Source organism: Diabrotica virgifera, chromosome 8, assembly GCF_917563875.1.
Source record: "Diabrotica virgifera virgifera chromosome 8, PGI_DIABVI_V3a".
NCBI classification, from domain to species: domain Eukaryota; kingdom Metazoa; phylum Arthropoda; class Insecta; order Coleoptera; family Chrysomelidae; genus Diabrotica; species Diabrotica virgifera.
In genome coordinates, this window is record NC_065450.1 from 37,360,654 (window position 1) to 37,373,390 (window position 12,737).

General features: G+C 28.7%; 2 protein-coding genes across 2 annotated transcripts in view; one reads left to right on the top strand and one right to left on the bottom strand.

Moving 5' to 3' along the window:
* The window catches only part of LOC114334952 (cuticle protein 8-like), a 32,661-nt gene extending 31,368 nt beyond the window's left edge, over positions 1-1,293 (bottom strand). Inside the window, exon 1 of the mRNA XM_028285090.2 lies at positions 1,212-1,293. Coding sequence (XP_028140891.1) covers positions 1,212-1,226 — 15 coding nt within the window. The 5' untranslated portion in view covers positions 1,227-1,293. The remainder of the gene's footprint in view (positions 1-1,211) is intronic.
* An 8,212-nt stretch (positions 1,294-9,505) lies between these two features.
* The window catches only part of LOC114334951 (uncharacterized), a 71,902-nt gene continuing 68,670 nt past the window's right edge, over positions 9,506-12,737 (top strand). The window contains exon 1 of the mRNA XM_050658618.1: positions 9,506-9,679. Within this exon, the coding sequence (XP_050514575.1) occupies positions 9,553-9,679 (127 nt within the window). The 5' untranslated portion in view covers positions 9,506-9,552. The remainder of the gene's footprint in view (positions 9,680-12,737) is intronic.

The following is a 12,737-nucleotide window of genomic DNA, read 5'->3' on the forward strand; positions in this document are numbered from 1 at the left end:
CCGGAAAGTCAACTATACACGAAATACATTATGTGGAAGAAGATCCTTAAGATTTCAAGGGTTAAAAGATGGACAGAAGTTGCTAGGAATTGCGACGACAGTGGCGATTACTCTGCGAGTAGGCTAAGATCCACAAAGTTCGAGTCAATTTTGATGATGAATACATGGATACAAGGAATATAAGTAGAACGAAAAAAATGTATTGATAAAAAATAAGCAACATAGAATAGTAAGGATATCTCGAGATCAATTCTCAATAGAATTTAAAAAGATTAGTATATAACAATATTTAACACAATCACAAAAGCATCAATTATAACGACATAATTTAACAGATATATCTATTACGATATAATCTTAAAACGCGGAAAAGAATACAACAATAGTACTGGACGTGATATTTTAGATCAGAAAGTTTGATAGATTTGTTCATACTGGTTTTATTATTAAAAGATATAAAGTAAAAAATGTTCCTGTTAAGAAAAATTTCTAATTATAGTAGTGAAAATAATGTCAGTGGTAATTAGAAGAGAGCTTTAAAATTATCGATTTGTATCCCGAGTGACACTTTGATAGTTTTAATTTCACGACCCGTAGGGGTGTGAAAAATGAAAAGACAGTAAACATGCATTTTTGGAAAACATAACCTGTACCACGTCTATTTACAGATAATAAAAAAATTGAAAAAAGAGCGCTTCAAATTTATCAAATAAATACACGTGACCCAAAAACAAAGTGCGATAAAAGAAGCTAATTATACTAAAATCACAATAAATATGCATTAGAAATAAACAAATCAGGACACGTTAAATATTACAAGCAGCACTCCCAAATCATGATTTATAATGTATATATATTGTAAATCCCAAATAATGATTTACAAAATTTATACATTGTAAATCATGACTCTCTCTTGGTTTGTTTATTTCTAGTGTATCTTTATTGTGATTTTAGTATAGGAAATGAAAACGATGGAACTTACTAGAAACACATTGAAAAAAGTCTATACACATGTCTATACAAAGAGAAGAAGAAGAAAAATTACTCACTGTTAACTTAAAAAAAACTAATTTGAAAAATTTAAGCCATACCTATATTGATTACATAATATTGCCATTTACAATTATTTAAATATGAAAAAAAACCAAATTTATAAAAATTTTTTAGTAAATTTTTTTATTGGTTTCTTTTAACTAAATAAAATTACGTACTTGACCGAAACCCATCCTGTCTTAACACCGATAAAACACCACAATCACTATTTGAAGAAGAGTGCGTTTAGGAGAAATTGCACATTATTTATATGCTTTCTTCTCTCTCCTCGGAACGAGATGAGCTATACGCAAAATTCGCATGATAGAAAGAGAAAAAGTAGGTTACTGGATCTGAACATCAATAATTGTTCGAACCATTAAAGAGTTTTTCCATATTGTTTACAGCATTTCTGAATATTAATATTACCCTGATGTGATGACTGATGACCGTGACGTAATAAGGATATTATTTTTAATGAATAAGAGGAATTAATGTAGGTTTAATGCTCGCTAATTTTATATGGATTATTTAAAATTGTATAAATAATTTAAGGCAATTACTAAAAATGACTAATAAAAAAAAGAGAATTTTGTAAAGAAAAATAAAAATACAATAATACTAATTTACAAAACAGGTTCCAAAATAATATTTTACGGGATGAGCAGGAAGTTTCCAGGACGAATCCCGCAAGTGGAAATGTTTTATTATATTTGGACCGCAAAAGTTGCTATAAATTACTTCCAAGCAAAAAATATTGTATACATTTTTTTGATAAAATTAATAATAAAGTTTTCGATTTATTTGCTATCGAAAGTGTTAATTTTATATCAAAAAAATTAATGTTTTCAATAAAATTTCTGCTAATAACTCCAAAAGTTTTCGTTTTATCAAAAGAACTTTACTTAAGAAAAATGTACCTGTAGAAAAAATAAACAAAACCGTTTTTTTAATTTTCTTTATGACCAATATTACCTAATCGAGCTATAATTTATTATATGTTGGCTCTTCTTCGTCAAATACTAAATATTGTAGTTTCAAAGTTAAACTTAAAGTGCTTAAAAATATCTATCTCCAGAAATAAAAAAAGTCTCTAGCTCAAAAATTAAATGACATAATGAAAAGAATGTCAGTCCCTATTTTTTCAGCGAGCAACCCCCTAATCACCACCCTAATTAAAATTAGTCATTGACCTTATTCGATCATTTTTATTTATGTATTATTAATAGGTTCTAAAAGTTTTACCGGCTTAGAGTAATTAGTTTGTAAAAAAATGGAGATAAAAGCGAATAACAAATTTTTGTAGTTTGGAAAAAAAATGGCCTTTTCTTCAGAATAGCAAGATTAGCACCAGAGACACGAAAAAAATGTTTAAACTTGTAATGGTAGGTTATTTAATTCCCAAGAACTAGGTTCGTCATAGATTGCCATCGAGAGGCGCTCCGTTGCCACAATTATCTCAATATAATACAATGTATGTATTTATGTATCTAAATATTATATTATATACAATGTTCGTTCCCTATGTCCAGCTGAACGATTTACGTACTGTATGAAAAAAATGCATAGGACATTACTTGTAGCGAAATTAGTCTCTAATTCTGTATAAGTTTTGTTTTTAAAAAATGCATAGGTAATGAGAAAATCGTAAAAACATGCTCTCCAAGGGTTAGGGGTAGTTTCTGCATGGATGTTGTAAGAATCATATATATTTATGAAAAACCCTATTGATGGAGCATATTATGTCCATATGGGTCAAAAAGTAAAAAAAAATTTCAACCCCCCTTTATTTATTTTTTTTTGGCTACAGGGGTTGCATCAAGAAATCGCTTTTGGTATCCATGCATGGATTATAAGAATTTGCCCAAAATGATATATGAAGCATTTTAAAAAAGGGCATATCACTTTCTTTATTAATTCTCCTTTTTTGGGCTGGTTCCGGAAAAAAAAATAAGGGTGCATTATAGAAATTTGTAAATAACACCAGTACATGGATAATCTCTGAAAGATTTTTTACTTTAGCATAGGCGGTTCAGGTGGTATAAAAAGGGATTTTTAAAATGTAACACCCTGTAATTAAAAAATTTGCAATTTCCCTTAAATGAAACTTATACGCCGCAAGGTGTCTTCTTAATTTTCATAACAGTTAGGGAAATTTTTTTTTAAACATCTTGTTTAAAAATTTGTCAACTTTGGGTGCCACCCAAGATAAACGGTGGGTGATAGACATATGCTGTCGGGAAATAAATAGTAAGAAATATAGTCTTTTTCATTTTACTATTAAGTAAATTTTTTGCAAAACGTACAGGAAGGGCTACGTTTAGCAAAAACCACAAATTACCCCTTTAAAGGGGTAAAAAGAGGGGTTCCGGGGCGAAATTTTTTAAGAAAAAGTTAGTCTCATAATAAGCACCCCTTGATATACCAGAAAAAAAAATAAAACCGGACTTGTGTCCATTTTGCAAGGTTCAACCTCTGTTTCCTACTGTAGTATCTAAGTAGAAAAATTTATTTATAGTATATTAGGCCTGGATTCCGCGTGCCAAAAAAAAGTTGATTAATAGCAAGCTTAAAATTTGTTAATATGTAGCTTAAGGGTATCTAGTCGGACAAACTTTGATGTACGGGATCACTGAAACAGGGGAAGTTTTAATTGTAGAACTGTTTAAAAATTTGGAACGTCAGATTACGAAAACGCCCCATGTATTTTGTCGGACAATACTTTCAATTATTGATTTGTTACCGTTTCATTTAACTCTCATGCAAAAACCAGAGTGCTATTTAACACCAATATATGTAATTCCCGCCATTTGATACGTTCTTCGTGTTGGACTTATTAAAACGCCCAGTTGGTGATAAATACCAGTCTGATTTTTGCATGAGACTTTAATGAAATGGTAATAAATCAATTGGAAGTCCTGTCTGACAAAATACATGGAACGGTTTCTTAGTCTGACGTTCCAAATTTTTAACCTGTTCCACAATTAAAACTTCCCCTGTTCCACTGTTCCCATACATCAAAGTTTGTCCGACTAGACACCGGTAAGCAATTAACAAATTTTCAGCTTGCTATTAATCAATTTTTATTTGGGACGCGGGATCCAGACCTATATGAGTAAGTATATTTATTAAATAAATCATTTATTAAAGAATCGCATAAAGTAAAAGCGACTACGAAAAAACGTGTTCAAGAAATCTTCACAAAAGTACCAATTTCTATGCAAACAATCAATACCACAACAAATAGAAGTCTAAAAATACGTGTTCTACGATTTAATTAACGTGATAAGCATATTGAAGATTTGAAAGAAGCACTAATAGACTGATGGCATCGGAAGTTCAGAGCTGACTCAACTGAACTGTATCTTTTATGTAATTCAAAGTTGTGTACCGAATACTAACATAGTTTGAGTATAGTTCAAAACCATAAGTTAACGAGAGAAAGTATTTATTTTTAATAATTCTAAAGGCTATGCTTAAATTAACAATTTTAATATGGTTTAAATTTGTGTCTAAATAAGTTCGTTTTGGTACTATACACTCACCGGCACGAAAAACGGACACCATTATGATCGAGGAACTGAAACTGAAAAAATGGCAAAACCTCACAATTTTTTCGTCCAGCATCAATTTGTACAAAATTTTGGGATTAGGCTCATTTCACCATCTAGTTCATTTTCTATATTGAGCCGTTGTAATTAAGAAAAGCGATAATGAGAAAAACATAAAACAACAAAAAAATTAAAAAAAATAAGTGTACATAATATGTACATATGTGCATAATATGTATGTACATTTATTCAAAATTATTTTTTAAAGAAAATAATAGTAATAAACTTCTGGAAAAAATTATCTGTGGGTAGACTTTTTTACAGGCGCCGGTTTGTATCAAGAATAGGAATCAATCCCCACACTGTTGTTTTCGACTGCTAGATGGACTATGATTACTTTGTAAAGAAATAATCCGTCCAAGAAAATCTTTGAAAGTGTTTCAATATAGAATTGACACCCACCATCTGGCAGTGAATCTTTGATGAATGTACGAGAAAATAGAAGAAAATTCACTTTGCTTATCTGGATAACGTTTCTAAGCACACAGCTCAAAATAGACGAAAAGAGCAGAAGAGAAGGAAAATAGATTTTGTTGCAAGTATCATATGTTGCACTAAACAATACGATAATATATTATTTTTATTGGCTTGGACTATAGTCATTCAGCCAGTTTCAATCAAAAGCAAATGTATTAAAGATATTGCCATTAGTGAAACATGGTTATTATAATAATATTACAATTTTATTTTTACCTACTCATTACAGCTAATGTACATACTATGTTAATAAATATTATAAATATATTATACTTACTATTTATCAAGAACACATGTCATAGTGTATACATTTTACAAATAAAATTATTAATGTTAATATTTAAAATAAATGCATTCTTTTTTGTATTTCTTTTTGTTTTTTTTTTGTTTTGCTTTTTTGTTTTTTTTTTGTTTTTTTTTGTTTTTTTTTTGTTTTTTTTTGTTACTACGATAAGATGTCAACCCGGTTCAATCCCTCGGAGTTTTAAATCCTATTAGTGATTTTTTTTCTTTAAATTTTTTGTTTATTTTTTTTAGTTACTAGATTATTATAGATAGTAGATTTTTTTTAATTTAATAATTTTTTTTAAATTTTTTTGTTTCATTTTTTTATTTTTTTTTTCAATTTTTTTAAATTTCTTTTAAACATATTTTACAAATACCTGTAACTAATTACAATATTTTACTATCCGACAAGAAAGACACCAAACAGTCAAAAATTTTCTTTTTATTCAGTGACAGAATAAAGAGAATATTTACAGGGAGTGGGATGTTCTGGTCTATAATTCTTTTAATTATGGTAATTCTTTTAGTTAGGTGTTTATGCTTCTTACATTCAAAAAATATGTGGTTCAAGTCACTTTTAACGTCACATTCTTGACAAATATTCGAATCTAATATGTTTATATTAAATAAATGTGCAGGATAACATGCATGTCCAAGTCTAATTCTACTGATGGTGGATATGTATTTGCGAGGGAGGGTGAAATTATTATACCAAGATTTTTCCGGAATAATCGGTTGTATCAAACTGTATTGTGTTGTTGATATGCTACAGTACCTTTCCCAGTGTGTTTTCCAGTTTTTCATCTGTTCAGTTCTTAAACAAGCAAAAGCATGTAGAATGCAGAGCTGATATTTGGTTACTATTCCATGGATGAGGAAATTTTTAGCTAATTGGTCTACATGTTCATTATGTGTAAGTCCTGAAGGTGCTTTGATCCACATAAGTTGTATTTTTTGGGTGTGTTTATTAATTTCAAATAAGATTTTTTTTATTAAGAAAATGGATGGATTAGAAGTACTACAAGGTAGTTGAGGTGTTTGAATAGCAGTAAGCACAGATAATTAATCAGATAAAGTTACTGCAGAATTATAGGATGCTAACTTGAAATAAATTAAAGCCTCATATACCGCCGCAGCCTCGGCACTAAAAATGGAGAAATTTGAGGGCAGTTTAAACATTTTTTCTATAAATTTATCTTAAATATAAAAGGTGCAACCAGTACCATTTGAACTTTGGATGCATCTGTATAAATACAAACAGATTTTGACCAATATGTAAGGTAGTTTTTTAAAACAATAGTGTTTAATAAAGAGTGCTCATGATAATTGGGTTGTATTATATCTACTTGATTTAGTAACTCAAAGAAATCTTCGAAATCTACCACTTTATTTGCAACTGCAAGTTCAGTATTATTATTCGCAGAGTTTCGAAATGAGTCACATAATGGTGGCGAATTTTTGTGAGCCCAATATTTATTTGTTAAATCAAAATAATTTAAAGTACTAATTTCTTTATACAGTGAGCACGTAAAGGTTGGAATAAATTAACTTTCTCGAGAATGGACGATTTTGGAAAAAAATCCCAAAACAGGTAAATTTTTATTTTTAAATTACGACTTATTGGCATATATATCATACTAGTGACGTTACCCATCTTTGCGTGATGACGTCATCTATGATTTTTTTAAATAAGAATAATAGGGGTTGTGTGATGCTAATTTGAAAGGTAATTCAATTCTCTATTCAGTAATATAAACATTACCATAATTATTTATACAGGGTGTCAAAAAAAATTTTTGAATTAAATTTCTTTACATAAAAAGAAGAATGTGTGTAATTTATTTATTTCAAAATACATTTTACTGCTATCAGAAAACAGGAAAAAATTTTTATTTCGCAAATAAGTATTGTTTTTTGCTTAAATTCAATAATAAGGAACCCACCCACCAGCCTCGTGACAGTTTGAACATTTAATTTAAGCGAAAAGCAATGATTATTTTCAAACAAACATTTTTTTCAGTTTTCTGAGAGCACTAAAATGTATTTTGAATTAAATAAATTACATACATTCTTCTTTTTATGTCAATAAATTTAAATAAAAAAATATTTTTTTAGACACCCTGTATAAATAATTATGTTAACGTTTACATTAGTGAATAGAGGATTGAATTAACTTTCAAATGAGCTATCACATGACCCCTATTCTCATTTAAAAAAATCATCTATGACTTCATCACGCCCAGATGGGTGACGTCACTAGTATGATATATATTCTAAAAAATTGCAATTTAAAAATAAAAATTGACCTGTTTCAGAGTTTTTTCCAAAATCATCCATTCTCGAGAAAATGAATTTATTCCAACCTTTACGTGCTCACTGTATAAACAAGTGTTGTATTGTCCTTTTCATGAGCATTTTTCAGTGCGTAACAAAGATAGGAAAAAGGGTAAGTCCGTGATAATACACATTTATGACATTTATTCTAACATGACATTTTAGTTAAATCTGAGAGTTGTCACATTTTATTTTCAATTTGGAATAAAAACAAATCAAATGTGTTTCGCATTTATAAAATGGTATTTTCTTTGATTTGTATAGTCTTATAAATTATACAGATTATATTTGTAATATTATTATCTAATTAAAAAAATATATTTTTTTTATTATGGCGCCATCTATCGACAAATAGAATAACTAGAATAAATGTTGTAAATGTCTGTAATCACGGACGTGCCTTTTTTTCTGTCACATACAATTTAATGCGTTAAAAAGAAATCGAAAAACTGTGACGCACTGAAAGATGATCATGAGAAAAAGAATAACATCGAATCTTAAGAAGAAATTTTTGACTGAGATATTCCCTTCTGAATTTAGTGGGCGGTTTCATTGTTTCAACATAAAGTGGTTCAATAGGGGTAGATCTCATAGCACCTATGCAACAACGCAATACTGTGTTTAGAAAAATATATAATATATTTAAAATAATGATAATTAACCATCGCATTTGTTCAGTTCGACGGTTCTATACTCAGTTTTTAAACCAGGAGGAGTAATTAAAATTTACTGCGCCGTAATCCTTGTTTGTAATTAGTCCATAGGTTAATTATTAAGCTATATCGGCGATTTTTGTGTTTTATCCGTTATTGATTTAATTTTTAGATTTTTAGTCTACATTTATATAAGTTTAGCGACGTATTAGTATAATATAATATTCATGGATTACCGTCGAAGGCCGATATGATCAACCAAAAAGAAGATATATTTGGTGATTTTTCTAGTGACTTTCTTAGGTATGAATTAGTCTTTTTAGTTTACTCCTCTTGGTTTAAAACAAACCATAGGAGGTATTTGGTAACACCCAGGCTGACATACTGGCAAAAATAGGAAGAGACCTGAATGTACCAATGGAAGTACAACTGAATTCCCAGGATGCCCTATCAATCATCAGAGGAAAAATTACAAAAGAGTACCAAGAAAAATGGAAATCTTTAGTCCAGAAGAAGACTTCGCAATACAAAACAATTCAAGACTTCTTTCCTACAAAACCTTGGTATTCAAATTTTCCATATAGAAATAGAAGACACACTACCACCATCATTAGAATGCGCACAGGCCATTGTTTAACAAAACAACATCTGTATAAAATGAATATAAAAGATAATCCTTTTTGTGAATGTGGTCGTCTCGAGGATCTAAACCACATCTTTTTTGAATGCCCGATTAATGTGATTCCTGTGAATTAATTAATGTGAATTAACAAAATAAGCTTACAAATTGCAAGGCTCAACTGTTTATATGTATCCGTGTTATATTATGTTGCTATTTGTCATTTAATTTATGTTTTAATTTTTAATCATACTGAACCTGACCCAATTAATCTCATTTAATCATAATCATCACACCTCATCAAAAGCTTCCTTACAAGAACATAGTCAGCGATTTTGGTATGGCTTAGAGCCAGACTACGTCAAGATCGCTTATAAATCGTGCTGGTAATCGCCTTGCAGCGAAACCAAAAACAAAAAAAGAAGAAGAAGAAGAACCATAGGAGGTAAATTATATATGTCAACATATTTTCAATAATTATGTCAGGACATGACATTTTAGCGACGTATTTGTGAAATTTTTAAAATTAATCAGATTCATAATGAGTAAGTTTGGAGATATATCAATATGTGTGGGGTGCCAAGAAGAATGTTATAAAACAGAAATGATAGAAGGGAGAGACCATGTACCTTACTGTGCGGATTGTTTTAAAAGTCTTTATTGTGCAGGTAAACTATGCATATAGGTGAACTCTTAAACTCTAACATAATAAATTAAAAGGGAGTGTTATTATTATCTCTTGTTTTATAAGAATTCCGTCATCAGCCTGCCTTTTACATCCAAAGTTGTTGTTTGTTTGGGTGTATATGACTGCGGACATTAAATCCATTCGCCAATTTTACAATTGATCATAAAATATGTCTCGCCAAATTTCTTCAAGCTCTATCAGTATTTAGATTTCTGTAGCCAATTCCCAGCGATTTCTTCGACGTCGTCTGCCCATCAGGTAGGTTGTCTACCTCTACAGTACTTGGTCAAATTATTAGGCCAAGCAAAGAAAAATTTACTATATACAGGGTGAGTTTTTAGTGCGGGATCGGTCGATAACTCTATTATAGTATAAAATATCGAGAAAAGTTATTTAAAAAAAATGTAGGCAATGATATTCTCCACGCTTGGAAAATATGTCCATTTCTACAGGGTGATCAGTAACTGCGTGGTATATCAAACATATAATTTTTTAAATGGGACACCCTATATATTTTTTCATATTTATATTCCCCTCATAATTCTTGTTCATATAATATGTGGTTTTGCATTACTATACAGAGTATTTAACAAGCTATGACCATTTTTATTTCGAAATCACTATGAGATTAGCACCCTGTATATAAAGAAGTAATTCGTAGACAATAATTTGTTTTATGTAATAAGATAAAAAATATACTGTAGTTTTTAAATTAAGTCCAATTCACATCATTGACGAATATTTGTATACAGGGTGAACTACAAAACCAAATTACGATTTTCTCTATTTTTTTAAATGGATCACCCTATATTTTATTTTTCAACATTATTGTCTTTAATATACTCTTTCATTTTTATATAGCATTCCCCTATATCTAAACTTATTACTTTCCGAGATATTTTTAGTTTTCTTCAAATTTCGGGAATACATTCAATTTTTTCTAGTAGAAATAAGTTAATATTGAGTGATAATTAAACAAACTTATTTTTATTAGATAAATAACTAACACAAAATATAAACCATAGCAATATGCAGTGAATATACTATTTAATAAATGTGATATTAAGAAATTATAATATTTCCGTAATATAAAAAATCGTAAAATTCCTACAAAAAAAACTTTTTATTGTATATAATAATATAACAAGATAATTTTTATTAAATAAATAACTTACATGAAACATAAATCAAAACAATATAGCACTGATGTAACAGTTTTTAGATTGGTATATCAACAGCATGCTAAGCCAAGAATTTTTTAGTAGAACATTCATTTTTATAAGCACTTTTAAACTACAAAACCAAATTACGATTTTCTCAATTTTTTTTAATAGATCACCCTATATTTTATTTTTTTTGAAATATTGTATTTATGATACTCTTTCATTTTTATATAGCATCTCCTATACCTAAACTTATTAGTTTCTGAGATATTTTTAGTTTTCTTCATTTGCCGGGAATACATGCAATTCTTATAAATATAATAATAACTTAACAAATAAGTATTATGCAATAATATAACAAATATTTTCATTCAATAAATAACTAACAAAAAATAATAAACCATAACAAAATTTAATGAATGTACCAATTAATGTGATGTTAAGGATATAAGTCTAAAGTAAATGTTGAAAATGAGCACTTTCAACGTCTATGCAATTTTGTAACCGATATTCAAATGACCGAGCCACATTTCTAACATTTTTGTAAGTCAATATTATTAAAAGCTTCTTTTATTCTATTTTTCATATAATCAAGCGTTGTTGGATGCTTCTGGTATACAAGGTTTTTTATATAGCCCCACTTGAAAAAAATCAATTTTGGAAAAACTGGAGCACCGTCGTATAAAAACCTGAACCGTCAAAAAATGTGGACCAATCACATAATCTCTAACAATATCACCTTAAACATTTATAGATCACCTAATTTGAGTGTTAACAAAGTAGGGATTTCTTGATGCATATTAATGAAATTTAATATGAAAATTATATTATTAATAACTGCGGGTCACAATCTGCAATTAGGAATGTGTTACTAAAAACTTCTTGGCTTAGAATGCTGTTGATATAATAATCTAAAAACTATTAAATTAGTTGTATATTGTTTTGATTTATATTTGTGTGAGTTGTTTATTAAATAAAAATAATCTTGTAATTTTATTATACACAAGATACCTAGGTATATTTTTTTGTAGGAATTGTATGATTCTTGAATATTAGGGAAATATGATAATTCCTTAATATCACATCTATTGATACATTCATTGCCTATTGCTATGGTTTATATTTTGTGTTAGTTATTTATTGAATAAAAATAATTTTGTTTAATTATCATTCAATACCAACTTATTTCTACTAGAAAAATTGAATGTATTCCCGAAAGTTGAAGAAAACTAAAAATATCTCCGAAAGTAATAAGTTTAGATATAGGGAATGCTATATAAAAATGAAAGAGTATAATAAATACAATATTTTTGAAGAATAAAATATAGAGTGATCCATTTAAAAAAATAGAGAAAATCGTAATTTGGTTTTGTAGTTCACCCTGTATACAAACATTCGTCAATGATTTCAGTTGGACTTAATTTAAAAACTACAGTATATTGTTTATCTTACTACATAAAACAAATTATTGTCTATGAATTACTTCTTTATATACAGGGTGTTAATCTCATAGGGATTTCGGAATAAAAATGGTCATAACTTTTTAAATACTCTGTATAATAATGCAAAACCCTATATTATATGAACAAGAATTATGAGGGGAATATAAATATGAAAAAATATATAGGATGTCCCATTTAAAAAATTATATGTTTGATATACCACGCTGTTATTGATCACCCTGTAGAAATGGACATATTTTCCAAGCGTGGAGAATATCATTGCCTACATTTTTTCTAAATAACTTTTTTCGATATTCTATACCGTAATGGAATTATCGACCGATCCCGCACTAAAAACTCACCCTGTATATGAAGTTATTTCTCTCATGATTATGAATATTTGAAAAATACCGTTTAGTTCCTTTTTTGTGAA